Raw genomic sequence first — 23,467 nt, 5'->3', positions numbered from 1 at the left:
GGGTCCTGGAAGAAACATACTGTTACCCAATAAAATATATAGATTCAAATAAATAAAAAATAAAATAGAGGTATGGATCTGGCCCAGAGGCTCAGGTGGTTGGAGCGCCGTGCTCGTAAAGCTGAAGTCACCAGTTCGATTCCCACATGGGCCAGTGAGCTGCGCCCTCTACAGCTAAGATTGTGAACAATGGCTCTCCCTGGAGCTGGGCTGCTGTGTGCAGCCGGAGATAGGTGGGCTGCTGTGTGCTGCCAGGAACAGCCGGTGGCCAGCGTGAGTGGCCGGCAGCTGGTGAGAGCTGCCATGAGCTGCTGTGAGCAGCCAACCGACAACCCATGACTGACTGCCTCAGCCAGGAGTGGGGGGGAACTCAAGGCTCATAACACGAACATGGACCAGGGAGCTGTGTCCTACACAACTAGATTGAGAAACAACGGCTTGAACCGGAGTGGAGGGGGGAAGGCGGAAGAAGGGGGAAAAAAAATAGAGGTATGAGTGTTCAGCTCAGTGAGTTTTGACCAATGAACACACCTGTGTGGCCAGCATTTTTATCAAGCTCTAGAACTTTCTGTGAGGATGGAAACATTCTTCAGCTGTGCTGATTTGGCAGCCATCAGTCCCACGTGGCTCCTGAGCAGTAGAAACACGGGTGGTGTGACCAGGAAAATGGATTTGTAATTTTATTAAGTTTAATTCACATTTCAATATCCACAGGGGTGCATGGCTACCATATTGGACAGCTCAGGGCTAGGACACTTCAGCACCGCGGACAGCTCCACTCAGGCAAGGCCCTCCCCAGCTGACGTGATTGCAGTTGGGGTTTCTGACCCAACACATAGTTGTGCTTATTCTTGAACGTCATACAAAGTGAATCCCATGCTGTGTAACACTGAGGTCTCAGCTCTATGCTATCAGGTTTATGGACAGCAGCGGTAGCAGACACTACTTGTCAGCATGCTTCTTCATAAGGACTGCTTGGACACAAAGTGAGATGCCAGGTGGAGGAGTGGTCTGAAAAGGGAAAATTGATAGTCCCAATTGTCCTGAATTCAGTTCCTGGCAAAGACCTGCAGGAGGGAAGGTCTGATGTGGGAGCGCCTTTTGTCCCTCCCCACAGGGGTAAGTGATGAGCAGATCCCTGGGGACCTGTTACACCCAGTGCCCACACCTTCCCCCCAGTTGCATTCCCAAGCTGGGAACAGTAAGCTTGGTGGATAAGTGGAGCCTGTCAGTTCTAGAATCAAATTCACCTTCGGCACGCTCTGCTGGGTGACCGTGGGCCTCTCAATTCCCCGAGGCTTTCGTTTTCTTTCTGTAAAATGGGGTAATAGTACCTCTTGTGGGATGTTGTTTGTTCATTCATTTAACAAGCACACCAGGGACTTAGCATTGCATTGTGCAACTTATAGTCTATGATGAATGGGAACAAATGTGAAGCCTTCAAATGTGCTAAAAAAAAGTGCGTGTCACCTGTTTTGGATCAGGTGGCCAGAGGATCTCTGAGGTGATAGCTAAACGTATACCCCATTGAGTGGCCAGCATGGCTGGGGAGGCGTGTGATGGGCAAAGGGAGAGCTGTAGGTGAGGCCTGGAAATAGGCAGAAATCGGGTAATGCAGGGCCTGAAAGGCATGGATTTGTTTCAAAACAGTGTGGATTTGTTTCAAATCAGGCATCAGCAAACTTGGCCTGACTGCCTGTTTTTGTATAAACTGTGATCTAAAAATAGTTTTTCTATTTTTAAGTGGTTGGTGGGGAGTACAGAATCAAAAGACTAATAATATATGAAATTCAGATTTCAGTATCCATCAATAAAGTTCTGGATTTTGTCTGGAAAAAAACATGTGAATGTGTTTTTTTTGTTGTTAGATAAGTAGCTACATGACTTCCTTAGTTTTGCCTCCTGACCTACAAAGCTGAAGACATTTGCTATCTGGTTCTTCACAGGGAGAGTTTGCTGACCCTGCTCTGATGGCCTGGGCAGCGAAGGAGGGTTGAATGGGAAGGGTGGCCTCACCGTTTAGGGTTTAAAGACCCCTCCAGTGCTATGTGGAGAGTGATGGAGGGGGCAAGGAGAGACAGGAGACCCATGAAAACGTTGTGGGCTGGATTAGGCCGTGGAGTGAATGTGGCAGGAGCAGGGCATGTTTTTGAGGGATATCTGGTTTCGGAAAATGTCCAGCCCTTTGACCATCACCCCACCATCCGCCTTACCTGATGCCTCAGGCTCCATTGCTTGCCACTCTGCTCTGTCTCCGGGCTGCTCACGTTAGCCCCTACAGGATAGGGGGCCTGTGGTCTTAGTCCCAGGCAGAGGTCCCAGGTTGCAGGTGACTGCTGCAGGGGTGGATTCCTGTTTCCAAGCCACTGCCTTCTCTTCTCTACTCCCACACAGCGGTGGCTCTCCAGGCTCCTGGCTCTGACCTTTGGGCCCAGGGCTGGGACTCTGGAAAATGAAGTACTGCTGGGTGTGGCCAGAGCCACACAGGTGGGCTCCTTTGGGCTAGACCAACAACTGCCTTACTCCCCCAAATTGAGAACACACGTCCACAGAAAAACCTGTATATGAATGTTCGCAGCAGTATTATTTAGGTAATTTAGCCATACAATGGAACATTATTCAGCCATACAATGGAACATTATTCCACCAGTTATAAAAACGAATGAAGTACTGACATATGGCACAACATGGACAGACTTTGAAAACATTATGCCTAATGAAAAAAAAGCCAGACACAAAAACTTCATACTTTATGATACCATTTACATGAAATGTCTAGAACAGACAGCAAGGAGATTAACGGTTGCCAGGCTGGGGGAGAGGGAATAGGGAGTGCTGGATAAAGGGTACAGGGCATACGCACACACCTGAGGTCACACCTGACACACGGGGGTGTCAGACATACAAAACACCTCCTCCCCACAGTCATGCATGCAGTGACACACTGGCCACATACACACAACTGGGTTTTCATCTGCACATCTTGGTCGAAACACCTTCCCCCTCCACCCCAGCGCAGGCGCAGGCACACGCGGTCCCTCCTCTCTCCCCGCCCTCACGTCCATGCCATCCCGGGTCCGTGCTTTCCTGCCGGACCTCCGTCTACTTGGTCACTCCCACCGCGCGCACTCGCGGCCCTCTCCGTCTCTCACAATCACACTGGCCGCCCCGTCGGGACCACGGACTTACCACAGCTGCCGCTTCCTCACAGAACCTCCCAGTACCGCTGCTCACGCGCCCCGGTGCCCGCGAATACCCGACGAAGGCACTTGTGGCCTGCACTTTCGCCAAGTAGCCCGCGATCCGTCCGGGACTTCATCTCCCAGAGAGCCCTGCGCGCTGCATGCCTGGAATCGGCCGGGCACAGAATGAATGGCCTTCTGGGAAATGAAGTCCAGGGCGCGGCGGCGCCAGGAAGGAAGTGTGGGAGCCTGTCGCTCTGCACTGGCGGCAAGTGGAACGAGACGTGTATATGGATACGCAGACTTTATGTATGTTTAAAACATACAACATTTGTACCTTTTTCACTTTGCATACATATGTGTACACACGCATAAAATAGGTATATAATTTGGGGATTTTTTTTTACCCCCTAATCCTTGTATATTCTCTAAATCCTTCAGCAAATGTCCCCCAAGAACAAGTACATGCTTGTATCCACCCAAGAAACGACGTTGAAACCACACCTTCCCTTGGTCTACAGTCCATATGTTAACTCCTTCCAATAACTTCCTACCTACCTTTTTGCTTTTCTTTTATTCAAGCCCAAACCAAATCCTCTTGTTCCACTTGAGTTGGCTTCATTCAATCCGGAACAGATTTTCAGCCTTTTCTTTCTTTCTTTTTAAAAATAATCTTGACATTTTTCATATATCCAGTTTTCCAAATTGTCCTCCAATTTAGATTTGTCTGATTGTTCCTGTATATAATTTAAAACAATCACCAGATTGTATATAGTCCTGTTTTTTTCTACTGACCCTGAACATTTCTCCATGAAACATTTTTTTGAAAATGATTCTGTTACATGGCTACATAGTTTCCCATTGTATGAATTTACCATAATTTATTTACGTTCTGTACCCAGTTACAATGTGTGCGGGGAGCAATTTCCTCCACACCAACAAGCAATTAATTCTGACGCCATCTACTTGGAGACAGCACCAGATTCCACAGGTTGAGGGCTGGGTCCAAGACTGCTCCCTGTGCTCCCACAGATGCTGGTTGAAAGTCCAGTCCTGTAACACAGATGGACTGGCTATCAATAAGAGGGTTCCCACAACCCCCTCCTTGGGTTTAATTTGCCAGAGTGCTAACAGACCTCAGGAAACCCACTGACTCACTAGATTAATGGTTTATTATAAAATGTTATATGGTAGTCCCCTCTTATCTGCGGTTTAGCAGTCCAATGTTTCAGTTACGTTTCAGTTACCCACAGTCAACTTCAGTCTGAAAATATTAAATGGAAAAATTACAGAAACAAAGAATTCGTAAGTTTTAAATTGTGCCCCGTTCTGAGCAGCTTGATGAAATCTTGCACCATCCCACTCCGTCCTGCCCAGGACATGAATTGTCCCTTTGTCCAGTGTATCCACCTCACTTCATCTCATAGGCATGTATCAACTCACATCAGCTCAAGAAGGATGAGTATAGTGTAATACACTTTGAGAGACCACATTCACATAATTTTTATTAGTGTATAATTGTTATAATTGCATGTTATTATTGTTAATCTCTTACTGTGCCTAATTTATAAATTAAACTTTATCATAGGTACATATGTATAGAAAAAACAGTATATATAGAGTTTGGTACTATCCGTAGTTTCAGGCACCTACTGGGTGTCTTGGAACATACCCCCTGTGATTAAGGGGAAATAACTGTAACTCAAGAATAGCCAGATAGAAGAGATGCACAGGGGAGGTATGGGGAAGGGTGCAGAGCTCCCATGCCCTCTCCAAGTATGCCATTATCCCAGCACTCCATGTGCTCACCCCCCAGAAACTCTCCAAAGCCTATCCTTAGGGTTTTTATGGAGGCTTCATTACATAGCCACGTCTGATTAAATCACTGGCAATTGACAATTGACTCAACTTTCAGCCCCGCTCGCCACCTAGAAGTCAGGGATGGGACTGAAAGTTCCAACCTTCACAGGGTTGGTTCTCCTGGTGACCAGCCCCCATCCTTAGAGTAAGTTCAAAAGTCACATCAATCACATACCAAGACACCCTTGGTATGCTTTCATCACATAGGAAATTCCACAGGTTTTACTCTGTGCCAGAAGCGGGCGGGCACAAAGACCAAATGTTTCTTATTATAAATCACAAAATTACCCTCCCCACCGTTAGATGGGAATTGAGCTACGATAAACGCATGCAATGAATGTTTCTGTACATTCATTCTTCTGTATATCCACGATGACTCCCTAAAAACCAACAATGGTTAGGCCCTTTGTGAGGCAAATTAACTTCCTTAATTAACGGTTGCCCTTGAGTACAATGTGGGAGATGAAAATGTCATACACAATTGGAAGGCCTGTGTCACCTGGTGAAGCAGAAGCCTGATGTATAGACTAACCTGGCGAGACCCTTCATTCCCATTACAGTCAGTTGATCACAAGGGGAGAGTTTAAAAAAAAACATATATATATATATATATATATATATATATATATATATATATATCCTGTCAGTCACCTACCTTTAGACCAGCACTGAACTTTCTGAGATGTTGATGGAAATATTCTACCTGTAACTACTGAGCAGTGGAAATGTGGCTAGTGTGACCCAGGAACTGCATTTTTATGTTAATTTTGGTTAATTTAAAATTACATCTAAATAGCTACACGTGGCTAGTGGCTAGCACATTGGACAGCGCATTCTGGAAGCCGGTCACCTTGGATCTCCTTACAATAGGCCTATGGGAGACGGCTTTTCACACTGAATTCAGGTGTTTTTCCTAATTACCTTGTGCACAAGTGACTTTGAGGATGTGTAAGGAGATACTGACAGTGGGAGACTTAGCTGTTGGCCACGATTTGTGTGTGCTCTGACTGATGTAGGGAATTTAATAAAATAACTTGGAAATTGATGTGCTACAACCAGCTTGCAAGAAACACCATGGAGTCAAAGCTATTTTTATACTCAACTTGTTTCGTTCACACGCACGGGCACGGGCATATACAGAACAAATGTGGCCAAGAGACAAGGTCCTATGGATGTTTTAGTAGGGGAGTAACAATGTAACAAATGATCAAACTTTGATTTTTGAAAGAGTTGAGATTTTTGTTAATTTTTTGAACTAGTGATACTTTGACATGTTTCAAAATTCCAAAAATATCAAAAGATATAGACTGAAAATTATTCATCCCTTTCCAGTTCTCCTCCCCAAGAGCAATTGGCTACTTTGCAGCTTTTCATAGACTGTGTGTGTGTGTGTGTGTGTGTGTGTATAAGCAAATATTTCCTCTTTACACAAGTGGGAAACATACTATACACACCGTTTACACCTTTCATTTGACACTGTATCTTGGAAGTCTTCCCCCATTAGTACATAAAGACAGTTTCCGTTTTCAAGTCTGTCGTTCTCCATTCCACACCATAAATCACTTAGCTAATTCCCCACTGTGGCCACTGAGGTTGGTGCCAAATTTTTAATTTTGAAATCAACACTGTAGTGAAAACCATGTATAGTCTGCACCTGTAGGATCCACTCCCAGCAACAGGTTTGCGGAGACAAAGCGTTTGTGTGTTTGTAAGTTAGATAGCAACTGATGAGCCACCCTCCACGGGGGCTGTGTCAATGCATACTCCCCCTGAAACTGTACAAAAATCTCCTCCCCCTTTTGGATAAAAGGCTGGTAAAATGCTGGGTGGAGGCCACATTGCCACAGTCCTCCTGAAAAGTAATTTAAAAAGCTATATGAAATTCACTGTCAGAGGAAAATGCTGAAAATATAGTAAGAAGCACGTGTTACAAGAGAACTAGAAGGGAGTCCAATTTTCTAAACGTAAGATAACTACGTATACATGTATTTTGTGAGTATAAGGTTTAGTGTTACACTATATGTATACACACATATTTTAAAGAAAAAATTACAAGGACAATTAAAATCTTAATGGAATGACCATCTCTGGATGATAGAAGTATGAAGAGTTAAATTTTAAATAAATCTTCATACTTCTGTGTATTCTTTTACTTTTGTGCATTTTCCAGGTTTTGCTACAAAGAATTTGCATTACTTTTATAAACTATCGAAACCATGTATTTTGTCTAGCTTATGGTAATATCACCTGGGGAGTTTCTTATCTGTTTACAAATATCTACAAGGAAATCAGTAAGAGCATTACGCCTAGAAAACATGACTCGGAATGAGAAATGGAAAATTGCCAAGATATTTGCTGCCTTGGGCAGGGAGGCGAGTGCCGAGTGACAAGCTGGTTCCCAGCTCACTCAGCGAGGCCACTGTGATCTCAGTCCATCCAGTGTCCACTCTGAAAACCATGGAAGCATGACTCTTCAGGAGCTGCCATTTTGGGGCACAGGTGGAGAGAACAGGGCAATCTCAGGCCAGCTTCCACAGCCATCTAGAACCATGAAGTCACAGCCAGGTCTCCGCTCCCCAGAGGGCACTAGTAGCTGGAGCATTCCTGAGTCCGCACCCCATACCACTGATGGGACAGTGAGAAGGAACAGTCAAAAGTGGGGCTTTGGCGGCTGGGCCACTTGGTAACATGTCGCTTCTCCTCTCAGGGCTGCCCGGCACCAGCGGTGGTGGTAGTGAAGACAGGATGAAGTGGGGAACGGACGTTTAGGTGGTAAGGCTTGTAGAGGTTGGCCCACAAAGAAGTAGATACAAGGGAGGCCAACAGGATACCTACCTTCTGGCTCCAGGGATGGGATGGTGGTGGCAACGTACCCCATGAAAGGGACCGAAGTAAAGGGGACTGGTTTGAGCTGCCCAGCAGCACACACTTCCTTTCAGCCTGAAGCTCAAAACTCAGCACCACAGGCCAAGATTTGGCAGCGAGAAGCACAAAGGCATGGGTGTAGATGAGGACATCTGGGGAGGGTATGGAGCACAAGATGGGTCTCCCGGGCACTGTCCTGGGGACTCCAACATTTAAGAGGTGAGGAGAGGACAAGAAGGCCCTCAAGAGGTAGACGGGATCCAGAAGAGGGCAGGACCCCAGAATACCAGGGGACTGAGCATTGCAAGGAGGAGGGCCCAGCCAGCAGGCTGGATAATCCAGGAGATGAAGCAATGGGGCCAAAAGACAGTGGCGCCTGATCAAGGCAATAGGAAGCCCTGGCAAAACTGGAGGAGAAAGGTGGCAAATGCTGCTGGTTGCCAACCCATTGCCCATTTCCCAAACCCCTTTCTCAAGGTACAGGTCTCTGACACGGAGGTTAGAAAAGCTAAATACTCACTCTCCAACCTCTTTGTTACTAGGGGTGGCCCTGTGACCCCATCTGGGCCAATGAGACATAAGTGGGCATTTGCTGGAGGCTTCTGGGGCAGCCTTTCTTTGAAACCTCATCAGAGATGAGTGTTGGCCTTCCCTTCCCTTCTTCCAGTCTTGATTTGGATGCAATGGCTGATGCCACAGCAGCCTCACTCCAACTGAGGGAAAGGTTCCAAGGGCTGCAGAAAACACTGCCTCTGAAGTAACAAAGGTGCTGCAGGGACAGCCTTCAAAGAAAACCTAATTTGTTTAAAGCCACTGTTAACTGGGTGTTGACTTCAAATTGTACCTCCACCTTCTGGTTGTGTAACCTTGGGATGTTTACTTTTGTCCTAGTTACTATGTACTTTTGTCCCATGCTCTACCTTCCTTACATATAGAATACTACTACCTCACAGAACCATCACTGAGGCCCTGTCTGTCTGTCTGTGTGAAAACACACCTTTTCTTAGCTATGCAAATGGAAAGGTTTCTGCCAAGAATGAAATGGAAGATGGTGTGGCCGAGGTGCAAGGACAGAGCTGTGAAAAATGAGGGCTGACAAGGGAGATACACGAAGACAACCCCAGAGGGAAGTTGGGTGCACAGAAACGCACCCGGGGCTTTGAGAGGGTCTTGGAGACAGAAACTGCAGATGAGCTGCAAAGCCAGCTCTGCTACCACAGAAACCCCATCATTGTGGCACTCACAGCATCCGAAAAACACAAAGGATACAAAAGGCTGTCACAGAGTTCTGACACTCAACCGTGATGCTTGGCGGTGAGTCCTGATGCTCAATCGTTCCAACAAAGCCATCAGAACTGCTGCTATATTTTTCCAGGATGCCATTTCTTCCATTCGACTCTATGTTCTGCCAACCCAACATTCGTTCTGTGGGATATTTTTAGGAAGCAATTTCTACAAGCTCAGCTATGCCATGATCAGTGTTCCTTCCTTCCAATTTTTGATCTTTATGGTGTATACCTGACTTCACTAGAATGCAACTGCAGTGGGAACAGGAAACAAAGGCCATGCTCTAAATAATGGTGCCTGTGATAGTAGTCCCATTGGGACAGGCATCTTGCTTATGCACATTTGTTTCATTTTAGGTGTGAAAGCAAGAAGCTTGAATCCTTGGTTTTTACATACCTTGGGCTATGGAGACACCAAGAATCACACTTAGACCACAGTGTTCTTTATGTCAAGAACAGCATGGACACAGTCCAGAAAGCTTTGCTTTCCTCAGGTGTAAAACTGGAGGAAAGCAATGAGATAATCAATGTGAAGTTTTGAACTGTGACATTAAAATGGTCATGTTAGCATGTCCTGCATCATATAAAAAGAAACAATTTTCTCAGATGTCTGGCTGTACTTGGCACTGGCAGCTGAGACATCCAGCAGAGACCCCACGCAAGATGGGGAGCTGACTCTGAGAGCAGTGGGAGTCACACAGTCCACAAGACCCTTCAACACAGCCCGGTGGCGTGATGCCAAATCAGAAGTCATTTCACCAGGCCAAAGCAAGGAGGGTCTGATGGGCAAGACTGAGATGAGGACAACATTTAGCTTACTCTGTTGGTTTTTTTTCTTCCCCAGAAAACAAAATATTAAGAGACTGAAAAAGAAAGAGACCTATGAAAAGTGTCAATCTTGTTTAGCTCAAACCAACGATTAGAACACACCAAGTAGAAAACAAAACAATTTATGAGGCAACCAGGAACATCTGAACACTGGACATTTGATGATATATTGAGGAATTACTGTTATTTCTACTTAGATATGAAAATGGTTATATGGTTTTGAGATTTTAAAAAATTAATAATTCGTCCTGCTTCATCATAAACTTTCTTAAGTGAAGTGAGCATTTGTTTTCTTTACTGCACTGCCAGGTGAGGAAGAATCTGGAGCACCCCCTGGGGACCGCTGCCTAGCACTGCACCCACCGCCGCTTCTGCCCTGTCACAGCAACAAGACCGGGAAGGCGGCACGTGATGGCTCAGTGTGGTTATGGATGCGGTTTTGTCCCCAGGGACCAACATGGTTATATCTATTTCTAAAAGTCCTTGCTTTTTAGAGATATACTCAGAAAAAGTGGATGAAATCACATGATTTCTGGGACCCATGTAAAAATAATCCTGTGGCAGGTAGGGGTACTAGTGAAAATATATTGTCCATGTTTTACAGGGTTCACAATAAAATGCTAAAATTTAGATTACTCAGAAAAATAAGCAGATTCTCTTCCTTTCTCCACATCAATTACGAATCCTGCAAAAAGGTTACCAAAACACATTGTGCATAAACTAGCTAATGATATCATTTGTTAAAACCAAACATATGGGATTGTTAGCATAGTACTGATCAAGCAATTCAGAGTTTAGACAACGTCGGCTGTGGTGCTGGGCATGGCGTCTACCCCAGAAACCATAGGATGGGGCCTTGTCTTTATTGAGGGGTCTGTCTTGGGCATAACAGAATGTTTAGCAACATCTCTGGCCTGTACCCATTAGAGGTCAGTGGCACCCCTCCCTCCCGCCAGTCATAACAACCAAAATGTCTCCAGACATCACCAAATGTCTTTTGTGGGACAAAACCAACTGACTGAGGCTTCTAGCAGCACTGGCTGTTTTAAGGCAACGGTTTTCAACAGAAGCTGTGATATGCCAGGAAATGTTATGGAATTTCATGGTGGTTTGTCATCTGATTTGGGCATGAGTATGGCTGATGTGGGTGAGTGCCAAGCGTGCTCTAATGACTGTGAAGTGCAGACTGGCCCCTGGGATGCCTGTGTATATGAAACAACCTGCCTGTAAGTATGAACTGAGACCCTAAGTCGCGTTCACATACAAACACACGTTAATTCCTACATGCTTAGAATTATATACATAATTTTCCACAAATGCAACGGCACTTTGTTTCATCCAAAACTTTTACAAGAGTGAGTCACCACTTTGGAAAATCAGATCCCATACAGGAATACTCCTCACATTTCTGTGGCCAACACCACACCCTGTATACCAGATGGCAAGCAACAGGCAGTGCCCAGGTCCCCAGCATTACGGACCAGTCATACGCAGAGATTCCACACCAACTCAGTACACGTCATCATAAATTACTTCTGTTTTAATTTTCTTTAGAAAATGGGGCCATATAGTGATTATTTTGACATTAAACACGTGTAGATTACATCACCTGTGAACTCCTTTCAGGGTCATAGAGAGAACAGTACAAAACATCTGTGTTTAAAGGGGGCACTGGGCTCGAGAGATCTGAGAACTACCAATCTCGGGAGTTTTGGGAAGCACCTTTCCTCAGGAAATCGGAAGTCACCTTGGGCATCTTTATCCCCACTCCCCCTTTCCATGACTACCCATGTGGACTTACCAAACTTTTGTACCTGTGGTTCAAAGTCATCTGTAGACATTCTCCCCTATGTGGAGTCTCTGATGTCAAATAATACAGAAGTGCCCACGGAAGGTTCTTCTACCCCAATAACGTGCACGGGGCTTTTCTCTTGCATGATTTCGTGGATGTCAAATAGGGCAAGTGCCCTGCTTGCAGGCTGTCCGGTCTTTGTCCCACCCCCAGGGCTCTCCCCTGGGCGCACGAGCTGATGGGAGCCCCGGCTACGGGGCTGCTCCCGCTGCCGGTTCCGGCCACGGGGCTCCTCCCTTGTGTGAGTTACCTGGTGCCGGATGAGGTGTGAGCTCTGAATGAAACACTTCCCACACTGACTGCATTTGAAGGGCCTGTCATTCCGATGAGCCCTGTCACTGGGATTCAAAGCTGGGTTGCAGCCCAGGGCGTCTGCCCACTCGTGCTGGGTCAGTGCGGCCGTCTGCTCAAAGACCAGCCTCTGGCGGCACTCGTAGGGCTGTTCCCCGGCGTGCTTGCGCTGGTGCTGGGCCAGGGAGGAGCTGTGCCTGAAGCCCTTGCCACAGTGGTTGCACTCGTAGGGCCGCTCCTCCGTGTGAGTCCTCAGGTGCAGGAACAGGCACGTGGTCCGTGAGAAGGCCTTCCCGCACACGCTGCAGGAGTATGGCCTCTCGCCCGTGTGTGTGCGCCTGTGCCGGCCCAGGGAGGAGTTCTGGTTGAACGCGCGCCCGCAGTCCTGGCACTCGTAGGGCTTCTCCCCGGTGTGAATCCTGCGGTGCACAGTGAGGTGCGTGCTGTGGCAGAAGCACTTGCCACACTCGGCGCATTTGTAGGGCTTGTGACCCGTGTGGATGCGCTCGTGTTGCACCAATGAGGAGTTCTGGCTGAAGGCCTTGCCGCACTCTCTGCACACGTAGGGCCGCTCACCCGTGTGGATGCGCCTGTGCACAGTGAGGTGCGCGTTGTGGCTGAAGGCCTTCCCGCAGTCCACGCACTTGTAGGGCTTCTCCCGCACTGGGCTCTGCATTGGCTCCACACCTGCAGCTGCCTGGCGGGACGCTGAGCTGCAGCCGCTGCTGTCACGTGGCCATTCTCCCGAGGCGCCTGTTTGCTGACCCCCTAAGCTGGAGTCACTTTCCGAATTTGTAACCTGTGAGTTGTGAGTCCAGAAATACCCTCTCCCAGAAACCTCCAAGAATGGGTTTGGGTCTGAATTCAGCACACGATTTTCCCCAAGTCTGAGACTTTCATGGCTTCCATCTTGAATTGGTGCTTCCTCAGGGCAACATTCCAATTGGTCCTTCTCAGGCGGCTTTACCTGGTCCTCATGGTTCCAGCCATCCCCCCGTGTGGCAGGATAGGGAGCATCCCTCAGGAAGGCCCCTCTCTCTGTGACAGGGGATGCCTCCCCCTCAGGAAGGCTCTGCTCTGTGAGTACTGCTTGGCCTTCAAGCCCAGGCTCCCAGCCTGAAAGAAAACCAAGGAGCTCTGAGGTGTTGGTGGAGAGGACATGGAAGGCGACAGGACCCCAACACCTTGGGTCTGCATCCTAACCACCTGCCTGGCCTCTAAGGAAATCCTGATTCAGCTTTTATGTTGATACTAAGTGCCCCATCTGCAAACACAGCCTCACTCATTCATTCATTCAACAAAAATTTCCTGAACACCTGCCATGAGTCAGGTATGGGCCTAGATCAGGGGCTGGCAAATAAAGCCCCCAAGTTATGGATGGTTTTCATGTTGCTAAAGACCCATAGGGGAAAAAAAAATACTATGTGACAGAGACAAGCAGAATTCTAAAGCTGTCCCATGGCAATCAGACAGTCATCAAGGCACTGCTGTGAAGGGGTTGGACATGAAGGTCACTAATCAGTGGACCTTAAACCTTAAAATAGGGAGATGATGCTGGATTACCTGGGTGGGCCCAAAGCAACCTCTGAACGTTTATAAGCAGAAGGAGGTAGAAGGACAGGCTGGCTGTGCAGGGGACATTGGTCAGGGGGTGCAGGTGCCTTCCCGAGTTGAGAACACCTCCTGGACGACAGTCTCAAGGACACAGGAACCTCAGTGCTAGGATGCACGGAGCTGAATTCTGCCAATGACCCGAGTGAGTCTGGACACCTGAACGCAGAGTCTTCCCAAGCCTCCCCATAAGCCTCCCAGGCCAATACCCTGATTTTGGCCTTGTGAGACCTGGAGCAGACAAACCAATCGAGTTTGATCGACAGATGTGTGAGACAATTAAGTGTGTATTGTTTAAGGTACTGTATTTGTAGTAATTTGTTACAGCAACGACAGAAAACAAACACAGAGACTGCACATGGCCTCCAAAGCCTAACATATTTCTTATCTGGCCCTACATGCTGGAGACAAAGCAGTGACCCTGACAGTTGAAAAGCCCTATCCTCAGGCACAGGGGAGGCAGATGCTGAATGCAGTGCAGAAGCAGTAGGCTGGGGAGAGATGAGCAACTCAAGTTTTCGAAAAACCAAGTGGAGTTGCCCTCTTGCCTCTAGTTAACTGTGGGGGAGCAGCCCTCAGTGCTGAACCCTCCAGAGTAAGGACTGCTCCTTAGGCAGGCATAGGCTCCCCACTCCTTACAGTGCAGAGAAGCGAAGCTGTGTTAGCTTCCTTTAGTGCTGTGACAACTCACCACAAACACAGCACCACTGGACAGGACTGGAACCTTGAAGCCCAGCTTTCTCTGGACTGTGCCCCATGCGCCTTCTCCCTTCACTGACTGTGCCCTGTAACCTTTTGCTGTAATCGCTGGATCTGAGGATGTTCTCAGGAACCCCGACACACCACCCTTTCCAAGCAGCGCACCTGCAGTCACCTCCTGGACTGCTCCCAATAGGGGTTCCCACTTGGCGTGTTCTCACCTGGACAGCAGCGCTGGGTGATTCCTCTGTCCACCACCCACAGCTCAGCTCCTTGCTCTAGCTGGGAGATGACTTCGGGTTTGGGAAGCTCAGGCCCTGGAAACAGGGAAAAACAAAGGATGTGGGGGTCTGCTCTAGAGAGTAGGAACCAGCCCAGTCTCCTACCCGGGGCTCCTGACCATCAGAACACATGGACACCTCACAACAAGGTGAAGGCTTTGCCATGGGACAGAAAAGGGCAGATACACCCCTGTTCGCATGTCCACAGGGAAGGAGGAAAAAAGATCCCCGATCCCCAGCCTGAGGTCAAGTTCTCATACCAGAAGCCCTAAGACCTATAACCCACGAAGAATTAGTTACTGCAGGAATCTGACCATCAGTTCTGGAAGTGGGCCTTACCCACAGACAGCAGGTGCCCAAAGGTCTCCAGCATCACATCGCGGTACAGGGTCCTCTGGGCAGGGCCTAGCTGCCCCCACTCCTCCTGGGTGAAGTCCACAGCCACGTCCCGGAAGGTCACTGGCTCCTGAAACTTTTCACATGCATTCGATCAGCTGGATTGTTCCCATCAGTGCTCTCAGGAAGAGGAGGAGGAATGAGAATGGAGAAGATGGGCAGGCCAGTGTCCTGAGAAAGTGCATGTTCTGGGCGACCTGAGTCAGGTCTCGTAGGGCACCACTGGGTTGCTGCATGTAGGTGTGGTTGGTATAGCGAGGACATGTGAGAGTATCCAGGCGAGATAAAAGCTAACCATAGCTGACCTACAACTGATCTCAGGTGAGGGTGCCAACAGAGACCCGTCTAAACTGCTGACTTGCACATCTGTGGGCTAAAGAAATGGTTAGTGTCTAAAGGCACTAGGTACTGTCCTAACAAACTAGGGCAGTTTGTTACTCAGCTACAATGAACTGATAAACTAATCCTCAGATTCCAAGCAAGGCTCCTTATCCTCCCTGAAAAGAGGAGTGTACAGTTAAGAGTCAGAAACTCACTTGCCTTCAGTGACCAAGCAGGCTTACAAGTAACTGAAGTGGGCCAGTGTAAGAGTCTACTGGTATTAACTGACACTGGAAGTGACAGATAATATGTGCTCTGTCTGATGGGGCACCTGGGACTCAGAACCAATTGATCGGGGGGAAATATAGGCCCCATGTGGTCAGAACTGCTAGTCTCTGGTGAGAAGCTGAAAATTAGGTTGTTTTTCAGTTAAAACTTTTAATTTTTATAAGTTGATACAATGTATTTAAAACATGTTCCATAAATGAAACCCTTTTGGAACATGGCTGTGTGTGGCCATGGTCAAAAGCTACATATTTCTGGAACAATCTTGGCTTTGCCACTTTCTCCTCAAGAAGCATGGAGCGGGTCCCCACCTCTGCCTCCCTGTTTCCTTGTCTCCTTGGGGGCTGTGATGGGGAATAAGTGGCTGTAAAGCACTTCCTACTGGACAACTGGATAGCTACATGCAAAATAAAGTTGGTCTCCAACCTCACACCATATATAAGTTAACTCAAAAAGGACCAAAGACATAAATGTTAGAGCTAAAACTTAGAAAAAAAGATAGGGATAAATCTTTATAACCTTGGAACGGGCAAAGGATTCTTAGGAAAACAAAAGCACGACTAACAAGATAAATAAATTGGATTTCATCAAAATTAAAAACTTTTGTGCAATGGACACTATCAAGAAAGTGAAAAGACACCCACATAATGGGAGATACTAATTGCAAATCACACATCTGATAAAAAGACTGGTATCAAGAAGATACAAAGAACTCTTACAACTCAATAATAAAGGCAATCTAAATAAAACAAAGGATCTAAACAGATATTTCTTAAAAGAAGATATGAAAGAAAATATACAAATAGCAAATAATCACAAGATGCTCAACCTCATTAGCCACCAGGGAAATGGAAATCAAATCATACGTCAAATATCTCAATTTTAAAAGGTATTTTCTCTAAAGAAAACACAAGTAGATTTTAAAAACATTAGGGTGGCATATGGCTCTGACAAAAATTGTGCAGGCAATTTGCAGAAGCTTGTGGCTGGGAACAGAGGACTCTGCTTCTGTCCCCGTACCCTCACTTCCCACTAAGAAGGTCCTCCAACCCTGACACATGCTCCCTGAGCCTCCTGTGCCCACCCACCATCACCTACTCTGCTTGGGTTGCAGTGACAGCCCAGGCACCGGGTCCCCTGACTACTGGTCTGTCCAGGTCACAAGGCCTCTCTATGGCATCACAAGAGTCCTTCATGTCTCCTCCTGGAATTCTAGCAGGAACCCACGCCTTGCTGTCTTGTGACTCGCTGCTGGTCTATCTCAGTCCCCTGCAGCCCTCCCCTTGCTCTGCTCTGTAGGGGCCTGGAGGGATGGGCTGTGTCAGATCCACTCACTCTCCCAGAGCTGATGCGACCACCCAGCATCAGCTAGTATCTCGTCACTGCCCCCCGCCCACCATGTCTTACACTAGGTATCTCTCTGGCTCCCACTCGTCAGGCTCCTTCTCACCTTTAGATACAGGTTGACCCCTTTCAGCTTGGCTATGGTTGGCTAAATAATGGCCCCCAAAGATATCTGGGTCCTAGTTCCAGGAACCTGTGAATGTTACCATAAATGGCAAAAGGGAGTTTGTGGACGTGACTAAGGATTTTAAGATGAGGTTCTAAATGCAATCACAAATGTCCTTCTCAGGGGAAGGCAGGTGGACATTTAATCAGAGAATGCAGATGACAATGTGACAACTAAAGCAAGATGCCATGCTGCTGGCTTTGAAGATGGACAAACGGCCAGGAGGCAAGGAATGCAAACACTATCCCTCAAAGCCCTCCACTTCTGCACCTTGCCTCCTGTGGTGGCCAGACTCCAAGATGCCCTCAATGATTCCAGTCTTGTGTAGTCTCCTCCTATACTGAGCAGGTTTGATTTATATAACTGATAGGATATTGTGGAAATGACAGAGTGTGAATACTGACTTCAGGTCACAAAAGGCATTGTGCCTTTTACCTTGCCCTCTCCTGGATCACTTGCTCTGTGAGAAGTGAGATGCCATGCTGTGAGAACAGCCAAGCAGCCCCACAGAGGCCCATGTGGGAAAGAACTGAGACCTCCTGCTGATTGTCATGTGAGTGAGCCATCTTGGAGATGGCTCTTCTAGACCCAGTCAAGTCTCATGTGACAGCAGCCCAGGCTGACATCTTGACTATAACCTCATGGACCCAGGCCAGAACCACCAGCTAAGTAATTCCAGGATTCATATCACCAGAAACTGTGAGATTATATTTATTATTATTTTGGACCACTATGTGTTTGGATTATTTGTTACACAGCAACAGATAACCAACAGACTTCCTCTTAAGCCTCTCTTACTTTTTTTTTTTTTTTTTTAAAGATTTTATTGGGGAAGGGAACAGGACTCTATTGGGGAACAGTGTGTACTTCCAGGACTTTTTCCAAGTCAAGTTGTTGTCCTTTCAGTCTTAGTTGTGGAGGGCGCAGCTCAGCTCCAGGTCCAGTTGCCGTTGTTAGTTGCAGGGGGCGCAGCCCACCATCCCTTGTGGGAGTCGAACCGGCAACCTTGTGGTTTAGAGCCCACAGGCCCAATTGGGAATTGCACCGGCAGCCTTCGGCGTTAGGAGCATGGAGTTCCACCGGCCTGAGCCACCGGGCCGGCCCAAGCCTCTCTTACTTCTGATAAAGATTCTCTCCTTGATCAAACTTTAGCCTGGCTTCTCTGAACCCTCTTTTCATCTAGGCCTTGACCTTTAGGGATCTGTGTCCATTTCTGCATCACCCAGTGTTATGAAAACTCCTGTCAAGTCGGTTTAGGCAGGATCCCTACCCTCCATATGTGATCACTCTCGATATCTTTGTCAAAGTTCTCATCCCCACAATCGTCTAGGCCTGCTTCAGCAAGAATCGCCCAATCCCCGCTATAAAAGCTCACTTTTCCTTGTTGTACTCAGAATTGAGCTCAGTTCTATACCGAAGTCTCTTTACTGCAATAGTTCCTAAATACAATCTTTATTTACTGCTCTAGCTACTGTGCAGCTGATTTTCTTTGACACTGCTCACTCCCTGCTCCAACATCCACAGCAAAAACAAACTAAAGGGTGGTTGCATTTCATGCAAATCTGTGACACACATCTGAAAACATGCAAATCTAAAATTATCAATTATCTCATTTTGCCAAATCTGAAATAATGCCGACACTTATGAACAACAACAAAATACAAAAAGTACTTAATTTCAAAGATGTTTCAGATATCATGAATTATTTTTGCCAACGTAGAGACAGCACTTTACGGAGAACAAAGGCGACGGCCACTTCGTCTAGGATTCAAAGCTGGAGCTCTGAATCAGGTGCCTTCCCAAATGGCCTTGCAAGCACTGACCGCCCTGCACTGCAGTTCCGGAACTGGTAGTCAATCCCAGCTGGTAGTACTGGGGGATCTGGTAGTCATTCCCAGCCCACTAACGGGGGTGCGTGGTGACTTTTCCTCACCCCAGAGGTTGTGCCCGTCCCCAGGCCAGAGGTTTCGCTTCTGTTGACTCCAGGCATCAAAGCATCTCTATTCGGTAATACCTGCCACCTCGGCGCTCTAGTACCCATCATCACGGCGGTTGGCCTTCGGGGAGAGGGGAAGGGCATTGGCGGGAGCTGGGCCAGCCGTGTCCTCCAGAACGACCCAAAGCTCCATCTCAGAACCGGGAGGCCAGAGTATCACTTGGGCATGCGCACTCCGGGACCAGATGGCCGGGGTTCGATTCCGAACCCACCCCTTACCCGCCATGCCAGTTAGCGTGCCCCGACCTGCGACTGTTTCCCCTTGTGTAAATGGAGAAAAGGCCCGTGCCCTGCTAACCACGCGCTGAGAAGGTTAAAGGTTCAATATCTGGGAGACGCTTAGCCCGGGGCTGCTGCCATCGTTATTATTGTTACCTGAAATCGTTCCGCGGGCGGTCCCGTAGCCATCTCCAATGGTGTGACGTCCTCCTCGGGATCCATCCTGAACCGACAGGTTAAGGATAGACGCCTGGGACGACCTAAAACCCGAGAGCCAGCCCCGCCACAGTACCACTCCAAACGCCACCCGTCGGACAATGGCGACCACGCCAGAGACGCTGTGACTACAACTCCCAGAAGGCCGAGCGGCGCGCGCAGCAGCGCCCGCCACTAGAGCCTCCGTTAGTTGAACCTTCGACCAATGGGAGCCTTCGCTCGTCTTTGGCCAATGGGGGCGATTCTGAGCGGGTGGTACCCACCGCCAGTGTGGACTGCGAGCCTCCGGAGGCTGCGGGCGAGGTAGACCTCAGTCTACAGAAGGGCCTCTGAATGGTGGGGAACGGGCCTCCCAGCCTATGGGGGTCCACAGCCCTCATCCCATAGCCGCCGCAGTATACATGCTGCGATGAGATTGGCTGGTATGAAGCCGGGCCTACTCTTCCTGCCAGGAAGTGCACAAGGGGAGGCCTGGAACTTCCCCATTTTGTCTTTGGGGTACCTACTGCCTTCTACTTTCTCCACCCACTTTCGTCCTCCTCCCCGCCAACACTCCTGTTCAAGCCTGTTGTTTCTCAGTCTAGTTGTGTAGTACACAGCTCCCTGGCCCACACTGATGTTATGAGCCTTGCACATCCCCCCTGAGCTGAGGTATTCCGTCCTTGGTCAGCCGTTCACAGCAACTCACTGCAGTTCGCCCTGGCTGCCGGCCACTCTTGATTGCTGCTGGCAGTTCGTGTCAGCACACTGTAGTCTATGCAAACGGTAGCACTCAGCAGCCCACGCAACCTCTGGCTGCTCATGGCAGCCCAGCTCCAGGGAGAGCTGTTGTTCATAATCTTAGCTGTAGAGGGTGCAGCTCACTGGCTCATGTGGGAATCGAACCAGTGACCTTGGTGTTAGGAGCACGACTTTGACGTTAGGGCCACCTAGGCCAGTGGGCTGGTCCCTGCCTGGTAATTTAAACATTATTTCTACTAGAGGGGTAAAAGAAGTCAAATACAAGTGGACAAAAGCAGACTACCCTGTATGCCTGTGTCTCCAAATTTCCTCTTTTTATAAGGACACCAGTCATATGGGAGCCCAGCTCACCCTAGTGACCTCATTTTAATTTAATTACCTCTACAGATACCTTATCTCAAAATAAGGTCACATTCTGAGGTATAGGGTTAAGACGTAAATATATGAATTTTCAGAGTACATAATTCACGCCCTAACACACAATAAGTTTATTTATTTTTATTTTTTAAAAAAGATTTTACTGGGGAAGGGGAACAGTACACACTTTATTGGGGAACAGTGTGTACTTCCAGGACTTTTTTTTTCCCCAAGTCAAGTTGTCCTTTCAGTCTTAGTTGTGGAGGGCACAGCCCAGCTCCAGGTCCAGTTGCCATTGCTAGTCGCAGGGGGTGCAGCCCACCATCACTTGTGGACTTGAGGAATCAAACTGGCAACCGTGTGGTTGAGAGCCCACGCTCCAACCAACTGAGCCATCTGGGAGGCAGCTCAGTTTAAGGTGCCATGTTCAATCTTAGTTGCAGGGCGCGGAGCGCACCATCCCTTGCGGGACTCCAGGAGTTGAACCCGCAACCTTGTTGTAGAGCCCACTGGCCCATGTGGGAATTGAACCGGCAGCCTTCGGAGTTAGGAGCATGGAGCTCCAACCGCCTGAGCCACCGGGCTGGCCCAATAAGTTTATTTTTAAAACTTAAATTAATAAAATACTATTTTTAAATGTTTTAATTCCTAATATGCAATACTGATAGTAAGAACCCACAACTATTTGGGGGGGTCCTCAATTATTTTAAAGATGTCGATGAAAAACATCCAGCCTAGAAAAAGCTTATAAGAGTTTATTTGAGCCAAGTTGACGACAATTGCCGGGAAGCAAAAATCTCAACAGATTGAAAAAATGCTCCGCAAAATGGCAGTTTGCAGCTTATTTTATACCGTGTTTCCCTGAAAATAAGACCTAACCTGAAAATAAGCCCTAGCATGATTTTTCAAGATGATATCCCCTGAACAGAAGTCCTAATGTGTCTTTTGGAGCAAAAATTAATGTAAAACCCAGTCTTATTTTGGGGGAAACACAGTATGTAGACTTAAAGGAGAAGCGTTACATGAAATCCATTGATGGTGGATTGAGGGGGTGGGAGAAAGCAAAGTGGAATGCGCTGACGGGAGCAGGGAATCTCTGGGATTGGATAAAAGTAAATTGGAGAGACAGGTACTTCTTTCACATAGGTGGGTACAGGATAGTTAATAGTTCACTTTTTACAGCACATAGGGATGGTAATCAGGGGACAAAAATAATGAGAGATTCTGTAGTTTGCTGCTCTGGTCCCGAAAAAGGGATTACTGACATTCCAAGGGCATGTTATCCTAGATGCAAAAATACAATAGACAGGCTCACTTAAGGTAAAGATTGACTTTTGTCAAGGAACCCACAGGCTAAAGATGTGACCTCCTGCCATGGCCCATCCTAGTTAGGAATTTTTACGTTCATGCCCTCCTATGTGGTTATTTTCGATGTCCTGACCTTGTCAAGTTTAACCTGAGGCCCCTTTATGATCCACAAAGACTAAAGAGGTCTTAAAACCAAAAAGCTTGAAACACTCGTCTATGGTATAGACTTTGTGGAAGGAAAAGGGGCCACATGTTAAATCTGACAAGCTCAGGAGACTGAAAATAACCACATAGGATGGTGTGAACATAAAAATTCCCATCTAAAGTGGGCCATGGCAGGAAGTCACATCCTTGGTCTGTAGCTTCCGTAACAAAGGTCAGTCTACCTTAAGTGAGCCTGTCTGTTGTCTTTTTGCATCTAAGATAACATACTCTTTGGAATGTCAGAGTAACCCCTTTTACAGGACCCCCCCAGAGGGCACACCCCACCACACCAGAGCAGGAAACTACAAAATCTCTCATTGTTATCTTGTTCCCCAAATACCATCTCTATGTGCTGTAAAATGTTATTAACTATCCTGTACCCACCAATGGAAAAGAAGTGTGTGTGTCTCCATTTTGCTTTTTATCCAATCCCAGAGATTTTCCTGCTTTGCTTTCTCCCATCCCCTTAATCTACAACCAATGGATTTCATGTAACCTTCCTCCTTTGATTCTAATATATAAGTTACAAAACGGCCATTTTCCGGAGCATTTTCTCAATCTGTTTAGACTTTGCTTCCTGGCAACTGTCGTCAGTTTGGCTCAAATAAACTCTTATAAGTTTTCTCTTAGATTGGATTTTTTTTGTCGACAGTTTTTTCATTTTCTTAATTATTAAATTTTTTGGATTAATGTTGGTTAATAACATCATGTAAATTTCAGGGGTACAACTTTATAATATAACATCCGTGTTTTCTATTGTGTTCTCACCACCCAAAGTCTAGTCTCCTTCCATTATACTGGAAAGGGGCTAATCCCCAGAATGGGGACTCAAACTCTGGGTGAAAAGTGTTCTTGGCTTTATATAATAAAGAATTCAAATGTGAGTTGATAGAGTTTAAGTGAAAATAAGTTTACTAAGTAGAGAGTAAGAAAAGGCCAGCCCACAGATGGAGTGGTGGTCTCTAATAGCTATTGGAAGACAGACACCCCCTCGGCCCACCAGGCTGAAACAAGGCTCGGTTGGGACCCCCACAAAACAGGCCTTGCAATGTTCCTGGCCTCGCCTGTCGCTGCTATAGAGCTTAACAATTGATCAATACCTTCCCTGTGGTTTGAGTTTGGAATGTCCCATCCCAGGTCCTGAGTTTAGAATGTCCCC

The 23,467-nt window shown here is 47.3% G+C and overlaps 1 protein-coding gene and 1 long non-coding RNA gene across 2 annotated transcripts; both read right to left on the bottom strand.

Moving 5' to 3' along the window:
* Positions 1 to 718: 718 nt before the first annotated feature.
* Positions 719 to 3,578, bottom strand: LOC308489526. Its single transcript, XR_013992106.1, has 3 exons — positions 3,190 to 3,578; positions 2,214 to 2,445; positions 719 to 1,312 (listed from the first exon to the last, which is right to left on the bottom strand). It is a non-coding gene; the product is annotated as an uncharacterized lncRNA (long non-coding RNA).
* Positions 3,579 to 11,541: 7,963 nt separating this feature from the next.
* On the bottom strand, positions 11,542 to 19,815 carry ZNF8 (zinc finger protein 8). Its single transcript, XM_081030798.1, has 4 exons — positions 19,639 to 19,815; positions 15,095 to 15,227; positions 14,696 to 14,791; positions 11,542 to 13,280 (listed from the first exon to the last, which is right to left on the bottom strand). The coding sequence occupies exons 1-4, from the start codon at positions 19,702 to 19,704 to the stop codon at positions 11,869 to 11,871; spliced, it is 1,707 nt and encodes a 568-aa protein (XP_080886924.1). The 5' UTR covers positions 19,705 to 19,815; the 3' UTR covers positions 11,542 to 11,868.
* Positions 19,816 to 23,467: the final 3,652 nt, after the last annotated feature.

Source organism: Rhinolophus hipposideros (genome assembly GCF_964194185.1).
Source record: "Rhinolophus hipposideros genome assembly, chromosome: 21".
Classification (NCBI taxonomy): domain Eukaryota; kingdom Metazoa; phylum Chordata; class Mammalia; order Chiroptera; family Rhinolophidae; genus Rhinolophus; species Rhinolophus hipposideros.
This window is presented reverse-complemented; position numbering and strand designations above follow the sequence as displayed.